The following is a 12,654-nucleotide window of genomic DNA, read 5'->3' as shown; positions in this document are numbered from 1 at the left end:
TCTCGCAGATGGCACGTAAACATGAGCCTCTCCTCCACGGAGGATGTCGGCAAGGTGCAACGGTGACCTCAGAATATACGAGGAGAAGCACGATTGTTGAAGGAATATGTGCCTTCATTTGGCTGAGGAATTAGCAGGACGGTTCTCATTACCGAACAGGAGTAGCTGGCTAGCACAGTGTCATTTTTGTTGGAGAAACACCTTGAGGGTGTCATCATTTGTACAGATGAAGTTGTGTGGTGAGGGTAGGTGGGTTTGCGTGCACGCGTGCGTGCATGTACATACGCACCTGTGCCTGAGAATGTGGAGTGATGATAAAGTAGCCTGAGTCTTAAAGGAAAACTTCCAGTTCATTGTCATCCCCTCTGAATACTTGTTCTTGAAGGTGCTGTGTTAACTCGGACAGGCTGCTGTTACTGGAAATGTTACTGGATGTTCTTGCACTGAGGACCTTCACAGTTAGGGAACCCTCTTTGGAATAACTACAGAGATGGCAAATCTTGCTCTTTCGAGGGTGATGTTGATCTAGGGGATGGTCAAAAGTCGGTCAGAGTCATGACTGGTGATGACGCAAGTGGCCAGTTGGGCTCATAAAGATAACAAAAAGCTCACCGTCTGGTCTGCTGGGTCTCCTTTGTAAATCCTTCAAATGCTTTCCCATGTGTTCCCCCGACTCTCCAAGGGGACCACGAGAGCTGGGAGACCAGTTCTGTTGGGACGGGCACCCAGGGGTGAGGAATTTGGTGCTCTGTCAGCTCTCCGTTGGCACTGCTGAGGCCACGCAAGTAAGAGGACGGTTTTGAGGCACTTCCTTGCTCACTGGCACACCGTCCATAGCCGTGGCAGCAGCTTGCGGGCCTTGCAGTCTGGGGAAGGACAGGTTTCCACGGCTGTTGAGCCTAGATGGAAAGAGAGGCCGCTGTGCTCTAAGCGCTCCAGGTACACAGAGCAGCGAGAGGGTTCTGCCGTGCAAGGCCGGCCTGAACTAAGCAAACCTTCCACTTTGTCCCTTACAGGAAAGAGAGCTGAACAGCCCCTTCAGGTGTGAGTGAGTTGTGTGTGTCTGTGTGTTGTGGATTCCTTGTCTACTCTCTACTTGAAGCCTCTTCCACAGAATTGCATTGCCCTAAAAAGGAAGTAGCATCTCCTTTTGGTGCGCGCACCTTGCCGATCCTGTGAGTGCTACTTGGGGTGCTTTGGGGGACCTTTTTAAAACAGACTTGGTCAAAGCAGGCCCTTCCCAGATGGACTTAGGAACTACGTGAGGATGATTTGAGTTGCACTCAGGGAGCAGAAGTTTATGGCAGCAACAAAACTGTTGAGGAAGAGTTTCTCTCTGCTGCCTTTTTTTTGGATTCTTCTCCTCAAGAATATTCGCGTCATGCCTGATCTTCTCACTAAAGGAGGTATACGCAGAGGTCCTGCTTCCTTGGGGCTGGAAACCCGAAGGGAGTACCCAGTTCCTATTAGTTTCCCCTTGGTGATCGGCCAAATCTCTGCCCAGAACTAAGTGGGTGTTCTTGGGATACATCTGCCTGTAGGGAATAGTGACAGTAAGCAGCCTGTGTTAGGGCCCAGAGTTTTAAGTTATTTTTTCTATTATAAAATTATAGGGAATTCCCTGGTGGTCTAGTGGTTAAGACTCCGTGCTACCACTGCAGGCGGCATGGGTTTGATCCCTGGTCTGGGAAATAAGATCCCACAAGCCATGCGATGCAGCCCCCCGCCAAAAAAATTATAGATATTCACTATGCAAATTTTAAAATACAAAAAGTGGTGATATCAAAAATAGAAAACTCACAGAATACCACCAGCTAAAGTTACTGTTAACACTTTGTTGTATGTACATCTGTCTTTTTTCTGTGCAAACCCGTGTGTTTAAAGAAGACACATGGATAGACAGACAGCTAGGTTCCTTAATATGGCATCATGCTGTACATACCGCTCTGTGATCTCCCTTCCTATAGCACCAAACTTCTAGAACATGACTTCTACAGACTACACCCTATAACATTGCATGCACGTTGCTTAATTTATTGAAATTCGATTCCCTCTTTTTGCCCTTTAGAGAACCAGTGTCATTTTTTACGATTCTTTTCATCATGAAGGAAATGGGCATTTTCAGAGTTACCAGTAGTCTGTTGGGATGGGACTTGAAGCTTAGACTTTCCTTCCTGGCATTCTCAGGGACTTTCCTGCTCTTTTCTCCTAGGAACTCCCCAGGTTTCCGGCGGGAAGCCTCTTGGCGCCCTGGAGTCCTCGGGGCCACCCAGCCAGCTCTCGCCTGCTGGCACCTCCGCCGCCCACATGAGCCTGCTCGACATGAAGAGGAGTGTGGCCGAACTCAGGCTCCAGCTGCAGCAGATGCGACAGCTCCAGGTACAGACCATGTTCCCTGTGGATGGTGTCCTCTGACTTAATGGCCCACAGTCAGCTTCCTCCTCCTCCCATCCGCCTCCTTCCACATCCCTGGCCCCACGGCACCTTCTCGGGGTTCTTTCCACCATCCTTTCTAGGGATAACTGAGGACCAGGGTGCAGGCGCCGTTCCGCAGTGGTCTCCCCTCCCACACACATAATCTTGGTCTAGAACCTTCCACTGCAGGGGTAGTCTGTAGCCACTTCTTTAAGCTGGGTGTGCTTTTACACATGAAAAAAGCATTAAGCCTGTGCTTTTTGGAGGAGAGCTGAAAGCAGAAGAGCCTGTGGAGCGTTCTAGCAGCCAGTTACGACTTCCTGCTTCACAGCGTTGGGCTCTTGCTCTTCCCCACTGAGCATGTGCAAAGGTGCTGCGGGCAGCTCAGGTGTTTTGCAAGGAGCTGTGATGTATTTAGAAATAGGAGTTCAGACCGGAGGGTGAATTCATAAGGAAAAGGAGCCATCGTGGATGACTTGAGAAAAACATCTGCATTTTATCTGGGTAGTGTGTGTGCGCCACAATATTCTCCTTACTCGTTCCCCTTGTTAGGAATATATGCACTACACAGGAATCAAAGGGCAGGGAAAATGACCCTTCGTGTCACGAGTCTTGGTGAACAAATCCCATAAATCTGACGAGGCAGGGCGATAAGGAACTGGGAGGGTGGACCTTTGTGAGGTCATCTGTCTGTTCCACGGAGGAGCCTCACGTCTCTCTGCCCTTGGTGGCAGGTTGGTCAATGTGCACGTAGTACTGGCTTAGACTATCCCCAGGTATCCTCCTGGACTTCGAGAAGCTCACAGTGCAAACGTTAGTACAAGGCACATGTAGCCAGGAGCAGCCGCACAGCTGCGGCGCCCTCAGTGGGTTGCAGGCTCCTGTGCTGGTGCGTCCAGGAAGGAAAGGGCTTCAGAGCACAGCTGCTCTCTCCCTTCAACTCGCCGATGCATGAGTCCTGCATTTTCCACAACCTGAGTAAAGCTTCGAAGATGATTTCCCCTTGCCCTCTACCTACTGGAGAACAAACAGGAGGGGAAGGTAGCTTGAGAGCCTGCCTTGAGGTCCCATCACCGACCAGGCTGCTCATGCTTAGGTCTCCAAAGGCTACTCTGCCTCTCAGGCAACGTCCCAGACTCCTGGACAGCCCATGCGAATTCACTTAAATCCTCTTCTGAATCGTGTCACCGGGGACGTTCCCCATCCTTTACGTTCGCTTCTCCTTGCTTTGTGATTTTAAAGACACTTTGCAGTGAAATGAAGTGTACAGGTTGGGCTGAGGGTGTGTGCAGGGTGCCAAAATCCAGTGCCCACAGTGTCTGGCGTTAACTTGAGTGGATGAGGGACAGTGACAAGTTGGCCTCTCTAAAGGACAGTTGCCACTCAGCTCCAGGCAGCTCTTGACCTGGTAGAATGAGAGTCCATTGTTTCTAGATGTTTCGGTATTTCAAGAGAATCTGGAGGTTTTATATAAAATACCTGTACTCATTCTAAAAATGTTGGAAGGTAATTTAAAAATCAATTATTTCGTACTCTGCAGGCCAGAGAGGGTCTGTGGGCTCCCAGGTTCTTACCTGGGGGTTATGGAGGTTAAGCCCCCGTCTTGGGCTGCATCTGCCTTTTAGTGCCACCTGCTGGTCATTTGGAAATTGTGCACCCCTAGTTGGACCTTCACAAGAAAAAAATTCCTAAATGCGTCGTGTGTATGGTAGTTCCTACTGCTTTCAAAAGTGAGCATCTGCTGGTTTGGGGCAGAGGTGGAATTGCCCTGAGGTGTGGCGAATTTGATAACCTAGGCCGTGATGTGTGAGGCTGCAGCATCACCCTGCTGGTGGCCGGCAGTGTTTGGTCCTCTGGCCAGGAGGGAGGGCTCTCCCACAACTTGCCGCTCCTTGTAACCCATGAACTGGGGAGGCTCAGTTGCAAAATCACAGCTTCTCAAACAAAGAGGTTCTATAGTCAAGTCCGGGACACTATCTTAACCGCGCAGTTTTCTTTATTGCCCCAGAGCTGCTCAGCTTTCCTGGTTTCTGGGTAAAGGACACCGAGCAGGTGTGCTCTTGAGCTGAGACGTTGGTACAGTTCTAAAGCACAGGCACGTGGGGAAAGAGAAGCACTTTGTTTCCTAACCTGGATGCTCTTATTTCTACCTCGGTCTTGGCATCCTCCGTGCCCCCATCAGCTTTAAGGGGAGTCTATTTGAGACAAAACCAGTTTAGAATAATTAAGCTATCTCAGCACCAATCCCCCCTCAGTACATGTATTATACACCAAAAGTAAAGTGCAGCCCCCCAAAATGATTATAAGCCCAATAATGGAGCTATGATTAGAGAGCTCCGAAACTCTAGAACAGTCTCAAAAGAACAAAAATTGAATTAGAAATTCAAATGTTCTTTGAACTGTGTTATAAAATAGTGAAAATGAATGAAATCTGTTTGTGCTTGGCAGCCGGCTCCAGTAATTAGATAATTAAATCAATGGGAAAATCCTAGACTGTCAAGCATAGTCTATTTGAGCATTTCATTTGCAGAACTGATGGATTATTCTCCAAAGCAGAAATTTGATGCAGGCACTGTGGGGCGTATAGATTTAAATAGGACAAAAAGAATGTTGAGGGAGGTGAAGGAGCCTCAGAAAATGATCCAAAAAAACATGAAAACTTCGCTCCCGTCTTTCTGCTCACCAGTCTCGCGTGAGTTACCAGTCTCAGAGGACGGTTCTTAATCCTGGCTACGCATTAGAATCACCTGAGGCCTTTCACAGAAATATTGATACCCAAACACCCCTGCCAGAGTCTGACTTCATTGGTATGGATCAAAGGCCAAGCACTGGTGGTTCTAGAACGTTCCAGGGTGAGAACTACTGCTCTCAGATATTATGAACTCTCAGTCCATTGAGATGCCTTTTGGAAATTGAGATCTCAGCCAGCTCTCACAAGGGGTGAGGCAGAAACACCCTGTAAGCATGAAAACACACCCAGTGACTTCAAAGCCCTGATTCTAAACAATGCGCCTCATTCCCAGTGGCTAATCAGACGTATTCTCTGCTTGGTCATAAACGATAAGAGCTATATGGAACTTTTATATTGTGATGGTCCCACTCCCAGGTAAGGGCTGCACCTGCAGTTAGCTGGCAACAACGGAAAAAGAGACAGGGGAAGGTCTGGCACCTAATGTATGTGCCCTTCAAAAGATGATTGTCTATTACCTTTTCTGGTATGATATAGGAAAAAAAAAAAGTGATGAGCTACATCTTTTTTCCAAAATGCCACAATACTTGGGTTTTACTAAGGTCGTCCAGTATCCACAGAAGTGGCTGCAGTTCTGCCCCCCTTTGTGGGCTTGAGGGGAGAGAGAAATTTCTGGAAGAGCGGGTTCAAGTTCCTCGGGGGGGGGGGGGGCAGATGAGACTTGGCCTCCTTCTCCAGTTCCCACAATTTTTTTCTTTGTCCCTTATCTCTTCCTTGTGCTTCCCGACAAACTGAAAATTAGATTATTCTGAACTTGGTGTTCCATTTTTAAGACTACTGAGAATTTACTGTGTGTTCCCAAGAGAGGGAAGAGGTAAGACATCAACATAAAAAAGAAACATAGCGGGACACAGAGCCATTGTACTTGAAATGATATGATTCAGCACAGTTATCTTAAGGTGTCTTTTCATAAGGTAGTGCCTCGTACAAATGTGCCAGAGTCTCATTTATCTTCTGACATTCAAAATAACGGTCACGGGAATGTGTGTCCCTGAAAAAAGCACTCGAGAGGTTGGCCCATGCTGAGCAGGCCTATTTCTCCCCACCAGGCAGAAATAATCAATGGAACTAGCACAGGAGTTGACAGTCAGGCTGCCATACAATGTATCAAGCCCTAGATAGACCTGCACACAGAGGCTGTCTAAGACGGGGCAACACCTCCCAGATAACACGTGCTTGTGACGAGGCATCCGATACCTGGTTCCCTACAGCCTGGGGAGCTAAGCTGGGTGGTCAGGAGTCATTCTGGGGTCTGGCTGTTAGGAAACTTCCTGGCCTGTTGTACAGCCACTGTTTACTGTCACTGCTGGACAGCAAAATCAGCTCAGTTAAACGACACTGCTGGCAAGACCGACGGTCTTAAATTTTACCTGAGAAATCAAGATGAGTATGTGAGGTACATGTCCATTTTGAGGTGGGTGGAATTAGGTTTAGGCAGTTTCCTAGCTTCTCAGTGAAGCTGATATGGATAACTTCTTTGGTCCACTTAAATTTTTAATAGCGAAGAGCGTTACTTCCGTCTGAGTATTTTTATAAAAACGTCAAAGCACAGAATAAACTGAAGTTTCCAGAGATGAAGGGATAACTACAACTGTGCTTGCCTTCCTACTGTTGACATCTAGAACACTGAAAAATAAGTAAATGTGTGAAACAACTCTATTCAGACATTGGACAACAGACAACACAGGAGTGTGGTCCTTAGGAGAATGGAAGGGAAGGAGGTGAAACCTGTAACTTCCTCAGCTTTCTGTCTGGGGACACTTTTTAGATTGTGACGCAGAGAGGGATAACCCAAACAGAGCACTGGCCATCCAGCTGAGTTGAGGGTAAAGAGCTGAAGCAGCTAGAAGTTGTGGAGCGAAGTACCAAATAAAAGGAAGGTCTGTGGGAAAGAATTATGTAAATCTGTGGATCTGTTGTCTACTAGTAATCCAAGCATGTGTATTGTGAAAGACCACTAAGCCAGACACAAAGTGGGAGGCTGTACGCCAGAAATTTCCCAGAGCTCACACAGGGAGATGTTTATGTCTTAACCAGCAGGCACAAAGAGGTTTTATTAATCACCTGGGGCATTCAGTAGCAATCAGAGAAAGGCCATGCTTCAGTCTTAAGACTAAACTAGCCCTAGAGTAAAGGCTACCCTAGATTCACCCTGACAAAGCTTAAACACAAGCTTCTAAAGAACAAAAACGGTCCACAAGGAGCTAAACTGTCTGCCAAAGGAAGTCTAACATCTGTAAAGGAAAACAACAAAACCCAGAACTCCGTGTCCAGCATTCAATCAAAAGTTACTAGACAGGTGATGATGCTGAGAAATGTGACCCATAAGCTTAAGAAAAATCAGTCAGTGGAAACCAATCAGAAATGACAGGGATAATGAGGTCATCAGCAAGGACTTTAAAACAGCTATGATAATCATTCTCAAGGATTCAAAGAAAAACATGAACACAATGAGACCCAAAAAAATAGAAGATATTTTAAAACTCTAAGTAAAACTTTCAAGAGCTGAAAAACACAATATCTCAACAGACTTAATAGAAGATTAGTCACTGCTGAAACGAAACATCAGTCAGCTTGAAAAGATAGCAATGGAAATGTCCAAACTGAAGGATAGAGAAGAAAAAGTCTGAAGAAAATGAACTGAAACTTAATGGTTCTTGGGACAATATTAAGTGGTCAAGGGAGAAGAGAAAATTACTAGAAGAAACAATGGCTGAAATTTTTCCAAATTTGATGAAAGCTGTAAATCTACAGACCAAAAAACTTAATAAGCTCCTAAAAGGATAAGCACAAATGTAACCAAAGCAAAAGCAAAAGCAAATTGCTAAAAACCAAGAATAAAGAGATAAATCTTAAAAGCAGCCAGGGAGAGGTGGAGGACACATTACATACAGGGAAACGTAAATGAGAACACTGACTTCTCAGAGACAAAAGTTAAGTCAAAAAACAACGGCATCACATCCTTAAAGTACTGAAAGTAAAAAACTCCTTCAGAAAATAGAGGACGCTTCCCAACTCATTTTACAAAGGCAGAATTACACTAAGAGCAAAACCAGTCAAAGATATTATAAGAAAAGAAAACCACAGACCAATATGCCTCATGAAAATATATGTAACAAATCCTTAACAAAGTAGGACCAAGTGAATCCAGCAATATATAAAAAGGGTAATACATTATCCTGGATTTTACCCCAGGAGTCCAAGGTTGTTTTAATATGAAAAAAATGAGTCAATGTATTTGACCTTTTAGCAGAATAAAGAAGACAATCATATCATTTCAGTAAGTGCAGGGGAAAACGTGACAGTATTCGATACCAATGCTAAAAGCACTCAGCGCTCTTGGGGTAGAAGGAAACTTTCTTAACCTGATAAAGGATGTCTGAAAATCCTACAGAAAACATTATAGTTAGTGGTGAAACACTATCACATTCTCCATAAAATCGGGACCAAGGCCAGAGAAGCCTCCTCTCATTTCTATTTAACTCTGTACTGAATATCCTAGCAAGTGCAGTAGGGCTGGAAAAAGAAAAAATAGGCATGTGGATGGGAAAGTTAAAACTGTAATTGGCATTACTCGCAAATCACAATCATGATTGTGTAATATCAAATCAAAAAGAGGGCTTCCCTGGTGGCGCAGTGGTTGAGAGTCCACCTGCCAATGCAGGGGATGCGGGTTCATGCCCCGGTCCGGGAAGATCCCACATGCCGCAGAGCAGCTGGGCCCGTGAGCCATGGCCGCTGAGCCTGCGCGTCCGGAGCCTGTGCTCCGCAACAGGAGAGGCCACAGCAGTGAGAGGCCCGTGTACCGCAAAAACCAAAAAAAAACCTTCCAGGGCCTTCCCTGGTGGTGCAGTGGTTAAGAATCCGCCTGCCAATGCAGGGGACACGGGTTCGAGCCCTGGTCCGGGAAGATCCCACATGCTGCGGAGCAACCAAGCCCGTGCGCCACAATTACTGAGCCTGTGCACTAGAGCCTGCGAGCCACAACTACTGAGCCCACGTGCCACAACTACTGAAGCCTGCACGCCTAGAGCCTGTGCTCCACAAGAAAAGCCACCGCAATGAGAAGCCCACGTGCAGAAGCAATGAAGAGTAGCCCCTGCTCGCCACAACTAGAGAAAGCCCACGTGCAGGAATGAAGACCCAGCACAGCCAAAAATAAATTTTAAAAAAAGATGCTTCCAGAAATAAGTGAATATAAACAAGATCACCAGAATCAAGTCAATATGTAAAAACATTAAAATGTTAGTACATGCAACATACTAAATGCATACAATAGAATGCCACTCAGCATGAAAAATAATGAACTACTAAAACTCTCAACAGCATGGCTGGATCTCAAGAACAATATCCTGAGGGAAAGAAGCCAGACACAAAACATTTCGTAGTGTGCAATTCCATTTGTATGACATTCTAGAACAGGAAAAACTAAGCTAGAGGGACAAAACGCATATCGGTGGTTTCCTTGAGCTGGGGGTTAGGAGACTGCGTGCAGAGTGTCATGAAGGAATTTCCTAGGGTGAGAACAAATGTTGTCTCCCTTTTTAGTGGTGCTTCCATCAGTGTATACATTTGGCAAAACTCATTGACCTGTGCACTTAAAATGGGTATATTTTCTAGTTTGTAAACTATACCTTAAATAGAGTTTTATTAACTGGAATTTAGAATCCCTGCTAAGCAAAACTAATCGTCATGGTTTTTTTGGTTTGTTTTTTTATTTACTTTTTTTTTTTTTTTTTTTGCGGTACACGGGCCTCTCACTGCTGTGGCCTCTCCCGTTGCGGAGCACAGGCTCCAGACGCGCAGGCTCAGCAGCCATGGCTCACGGGCCCAGCCGCTTCGCGGCATGGGGGATCTTCCCGGACTGGGGCACGAACCCGCGTCCCCTGCGTCGGCAGGCGGACTCTCAACCACTGCGCCACAAGGGAAGCCCTAAATGTCATGTTTTAAAGTGCTGGTGACTAGTTTATCCGAAGCATTTAGTGAGAGATGTTGGCACACTTCAGCACTGCGTTTTACGCATGCTGGAAGTCCTAGAGACAGTGGTAAGGACTCCAGGCAGGGAGGGCAGGGGACCGGGGGACAGTGGCAAGAGAACCTGTGTACGTCTTTATTCCTTCATGATTAACTCATTGTTGCCCATGTGCCAGCCAGTGTGCTATGGGAATTCCCTGTTTAGTCTCTCTCTAGCTGGCTCCAGGAAGCCCCTCTTTCTGGGAAGGAAAATCATACAGCCTGGAACTCGAGGCAAGCCTCTCCTTGCCTCCGCTTTGAGTGGAATAATGTGAGTGTGATCTGACCCTGTTACCAGTTGAATAATTTGAATATTACATGCAGTTGTGTTCTTCTGATATGGCTGTGGACATCTCAGAAATGTTATACATATGATCCGCAGTTGATTGGACCTGCGGATGCAGAAGCGTGACTATGGAGGGTGGGCTATGAAGTTACACCCGGATTGTTGATTGCGTGGAGGGTAGGCACCCCACGCCTGCGTTGTTCAAGGGTCAACTGTATTGTCATTCATACCTCAAATATGTGTTGGGTACCTACTGTGTGCCAGAAACTGCTTGTGGCTGGGAATAAAGCAGACATTGCTATGTCGTAATGTGTCTAGCAGATGGCGATTGGAAAATTACTGGGTTGAATTTGAAAGACCCAGTTCTCATGCTGATTCTGCCCCCCCTACAACTGCTGAGTGACTCTTAACAAGTATCCTAACTTCTCAGGGCCTCACTTCTCCCATCTTTCAAATTTTAAGAATTTGAAATATTCTAGCAATAATTTCTGGCTTCATAGCCACTGTCAGTATCCACTGCTGATTGGACCGTAACTGCATTGGAGCTCGTCTGTGAGACTTGGGCGGGAGGGTTAGGTGTAGAGGGCCGTGCGGCACAGTGACATCATCTATCCATTCCTGAGCCCTCCTCCTAGACCACAGCGCTCACCCTTGGCGGCACATCCGAATCATCTAAGGGGTTTAAAAAATTCTCAGTGCCAAGGCTGCATCTCAGGCCGGTTAGAATCTTTCAGGGATGGACCTCGCATCAGTCCTTTTTGGACACATTTAATTGTCTTCTTATTTGTGCCTTACGTATCCATTACCATTCACCCTCAACCCCCAAAGGAGATAGGTCTGTGGGACCTGACACATGGCATTGAACTTGAGCGTACCATTTTGATAACAGCTGATGTTACTGTGTGTGTTTAACAACTGCAGTCAGAGCGAGCCAGGGCATGCGCACTGAGCTCGAGGCATAGCTGAGCCCATGGGTCACCCCACGTCTCTACCATCCGGGAAGGAACTTTGGATACTCCACTGTCTGTTATTACCAACATTATTGCTTAACTCAGTTCACGCATTCAACAGATATTTATCGAATGCCGGCCACGTGCCAGGCACGTGTGTCCTGGAGACTCTGTGGAGAGCAGAAATTAACCAGGTAGAGGGAGTAGCACATGCAAAGTCCCCGTGGCAGAAGGGAGGTTGGGCAATCAGAAGAACTGAAAGGATGGTCCTGTGGCTAGAGCAGAGACAGTGCCAGCTGCACGCGGTGCAAGGAGGCTGGCGATGTGGGAAAGTGCCCGCCTGCCCGACACCTTGTGGGCAGAGCTGTAGCTGCAGAGAGCATGCGGGGAAGTCGCCGTCTGTGCATCGTCTCCAAACGTGTTGCCTTTCAGCAGTAGACTGTCTTTAAGACCTTAATAAAAAGATATTATTAGCAAGAACAGTGTGAGACCACGATCATGAGTCATACAGAGGAGGTAACCCAAGGGCAGCACATTTTTATTTGCTTCCCTCCCAGACAGACCAGCAGGTCCCGCCCCCAGGGTGATGCCCCCTGATAACAACAGGTCATCTGCACCGAGAGCTCAGTTTGTGCCGGGCATGACTGCAAGCACTTTATTGCCTCTCGAAGCTCCATTACCAGTCTGTGAGATAGGAACTATTACTATCCCTTTTTCTGTTTTGGAGAGACACAGGGAGATTAATACATACGAACGCATTTCGTTCCAAGAGTGCGTTCATAAGTCCAGTTTGTTTGTAAGTCCAAGAAAGTTAGCCTAGGTACCCAACTAACACAATCGGCTATATAATACTGTACTATAATAGGTTTATAATACATTTCACACAAATAATACATTAAAAACAAAAATTTTTTTTAAATGATTTTTTTTTTTTTTTTTTTTTTTTTTGCGGTACGTGGGCCTCTCACTGCTGTGGCCTCTCCCGTTGCGGAGCACAGGCTCCGGACGCGCAGGCTCAGCGGCCATGGCTCACGGGCCCAGCCGCTCCGCACCATGTGGGATCTTCCCGGACCGGGGCACGAACCCGCGTCCCCTGCATCGGCAGGCGGACTCTCAACCACTGCGCCACCAGGGAAGCCCAAAGAAAACATTTTTTTTTTTCAAAGAAAACATTTTTAATCTTACAGTACAGTACCCTGAAAAGTGCAGTGGTCCAGTACAACAGTTGGCATACAGGGGCA

General features: G+C 46.6%; 1 protein-coding gene across 18 annotated transcripts in view; it reads left to right on the top strand.

Annotated features, from left to right (window-relative positions):
* The window catches only part of KIAA1217 (KIAA1217 ortholog), a 774,831-nt gene that overhangs the window by 728,095 nt on the left and 34,082 nt on the right, over positions 1 to 12,654 (top strand). For all 18 annotated transcript variants that reach the window (XM_029236747.1, XM_029236752.1, XM_029236745.1 and 15 more), the window contains one exon: positions 2,213 to 2,379. In XM_029236747.1, coding sequence (XP_029092580.1) covers positions 2,213 to 2,379 — 167 coding nt within the window. The remainder of the gene's footprint in view (positions 1 to 2,212; positions 2,380 to 12,654) is intronic.

The sequence above is a fragment of the Monodon monoceros genome, unplaced genomic scaffold (assembly GCF_005190385.1).
Source record: "Monodon monoceros isolate NGI ecotype Baffin Bay Population unplaced genomic scaffold, NGI_Narwhal_1 Super_Scaffold_21, whole genome shotgun sequence".
NCBI classification, from domain to species: domain Eukaryota; kingdom Metazoa; phylum Chordata; class Mammalia; order Artiodactyla; family Monodontidae; genus Monodon; species Monodon monoceros.
The sequence above is the reverse complement of the archived record's forward strand: the minus strand, read 5'-3'. Positions and strand labels throughout refer to the sequence as shown.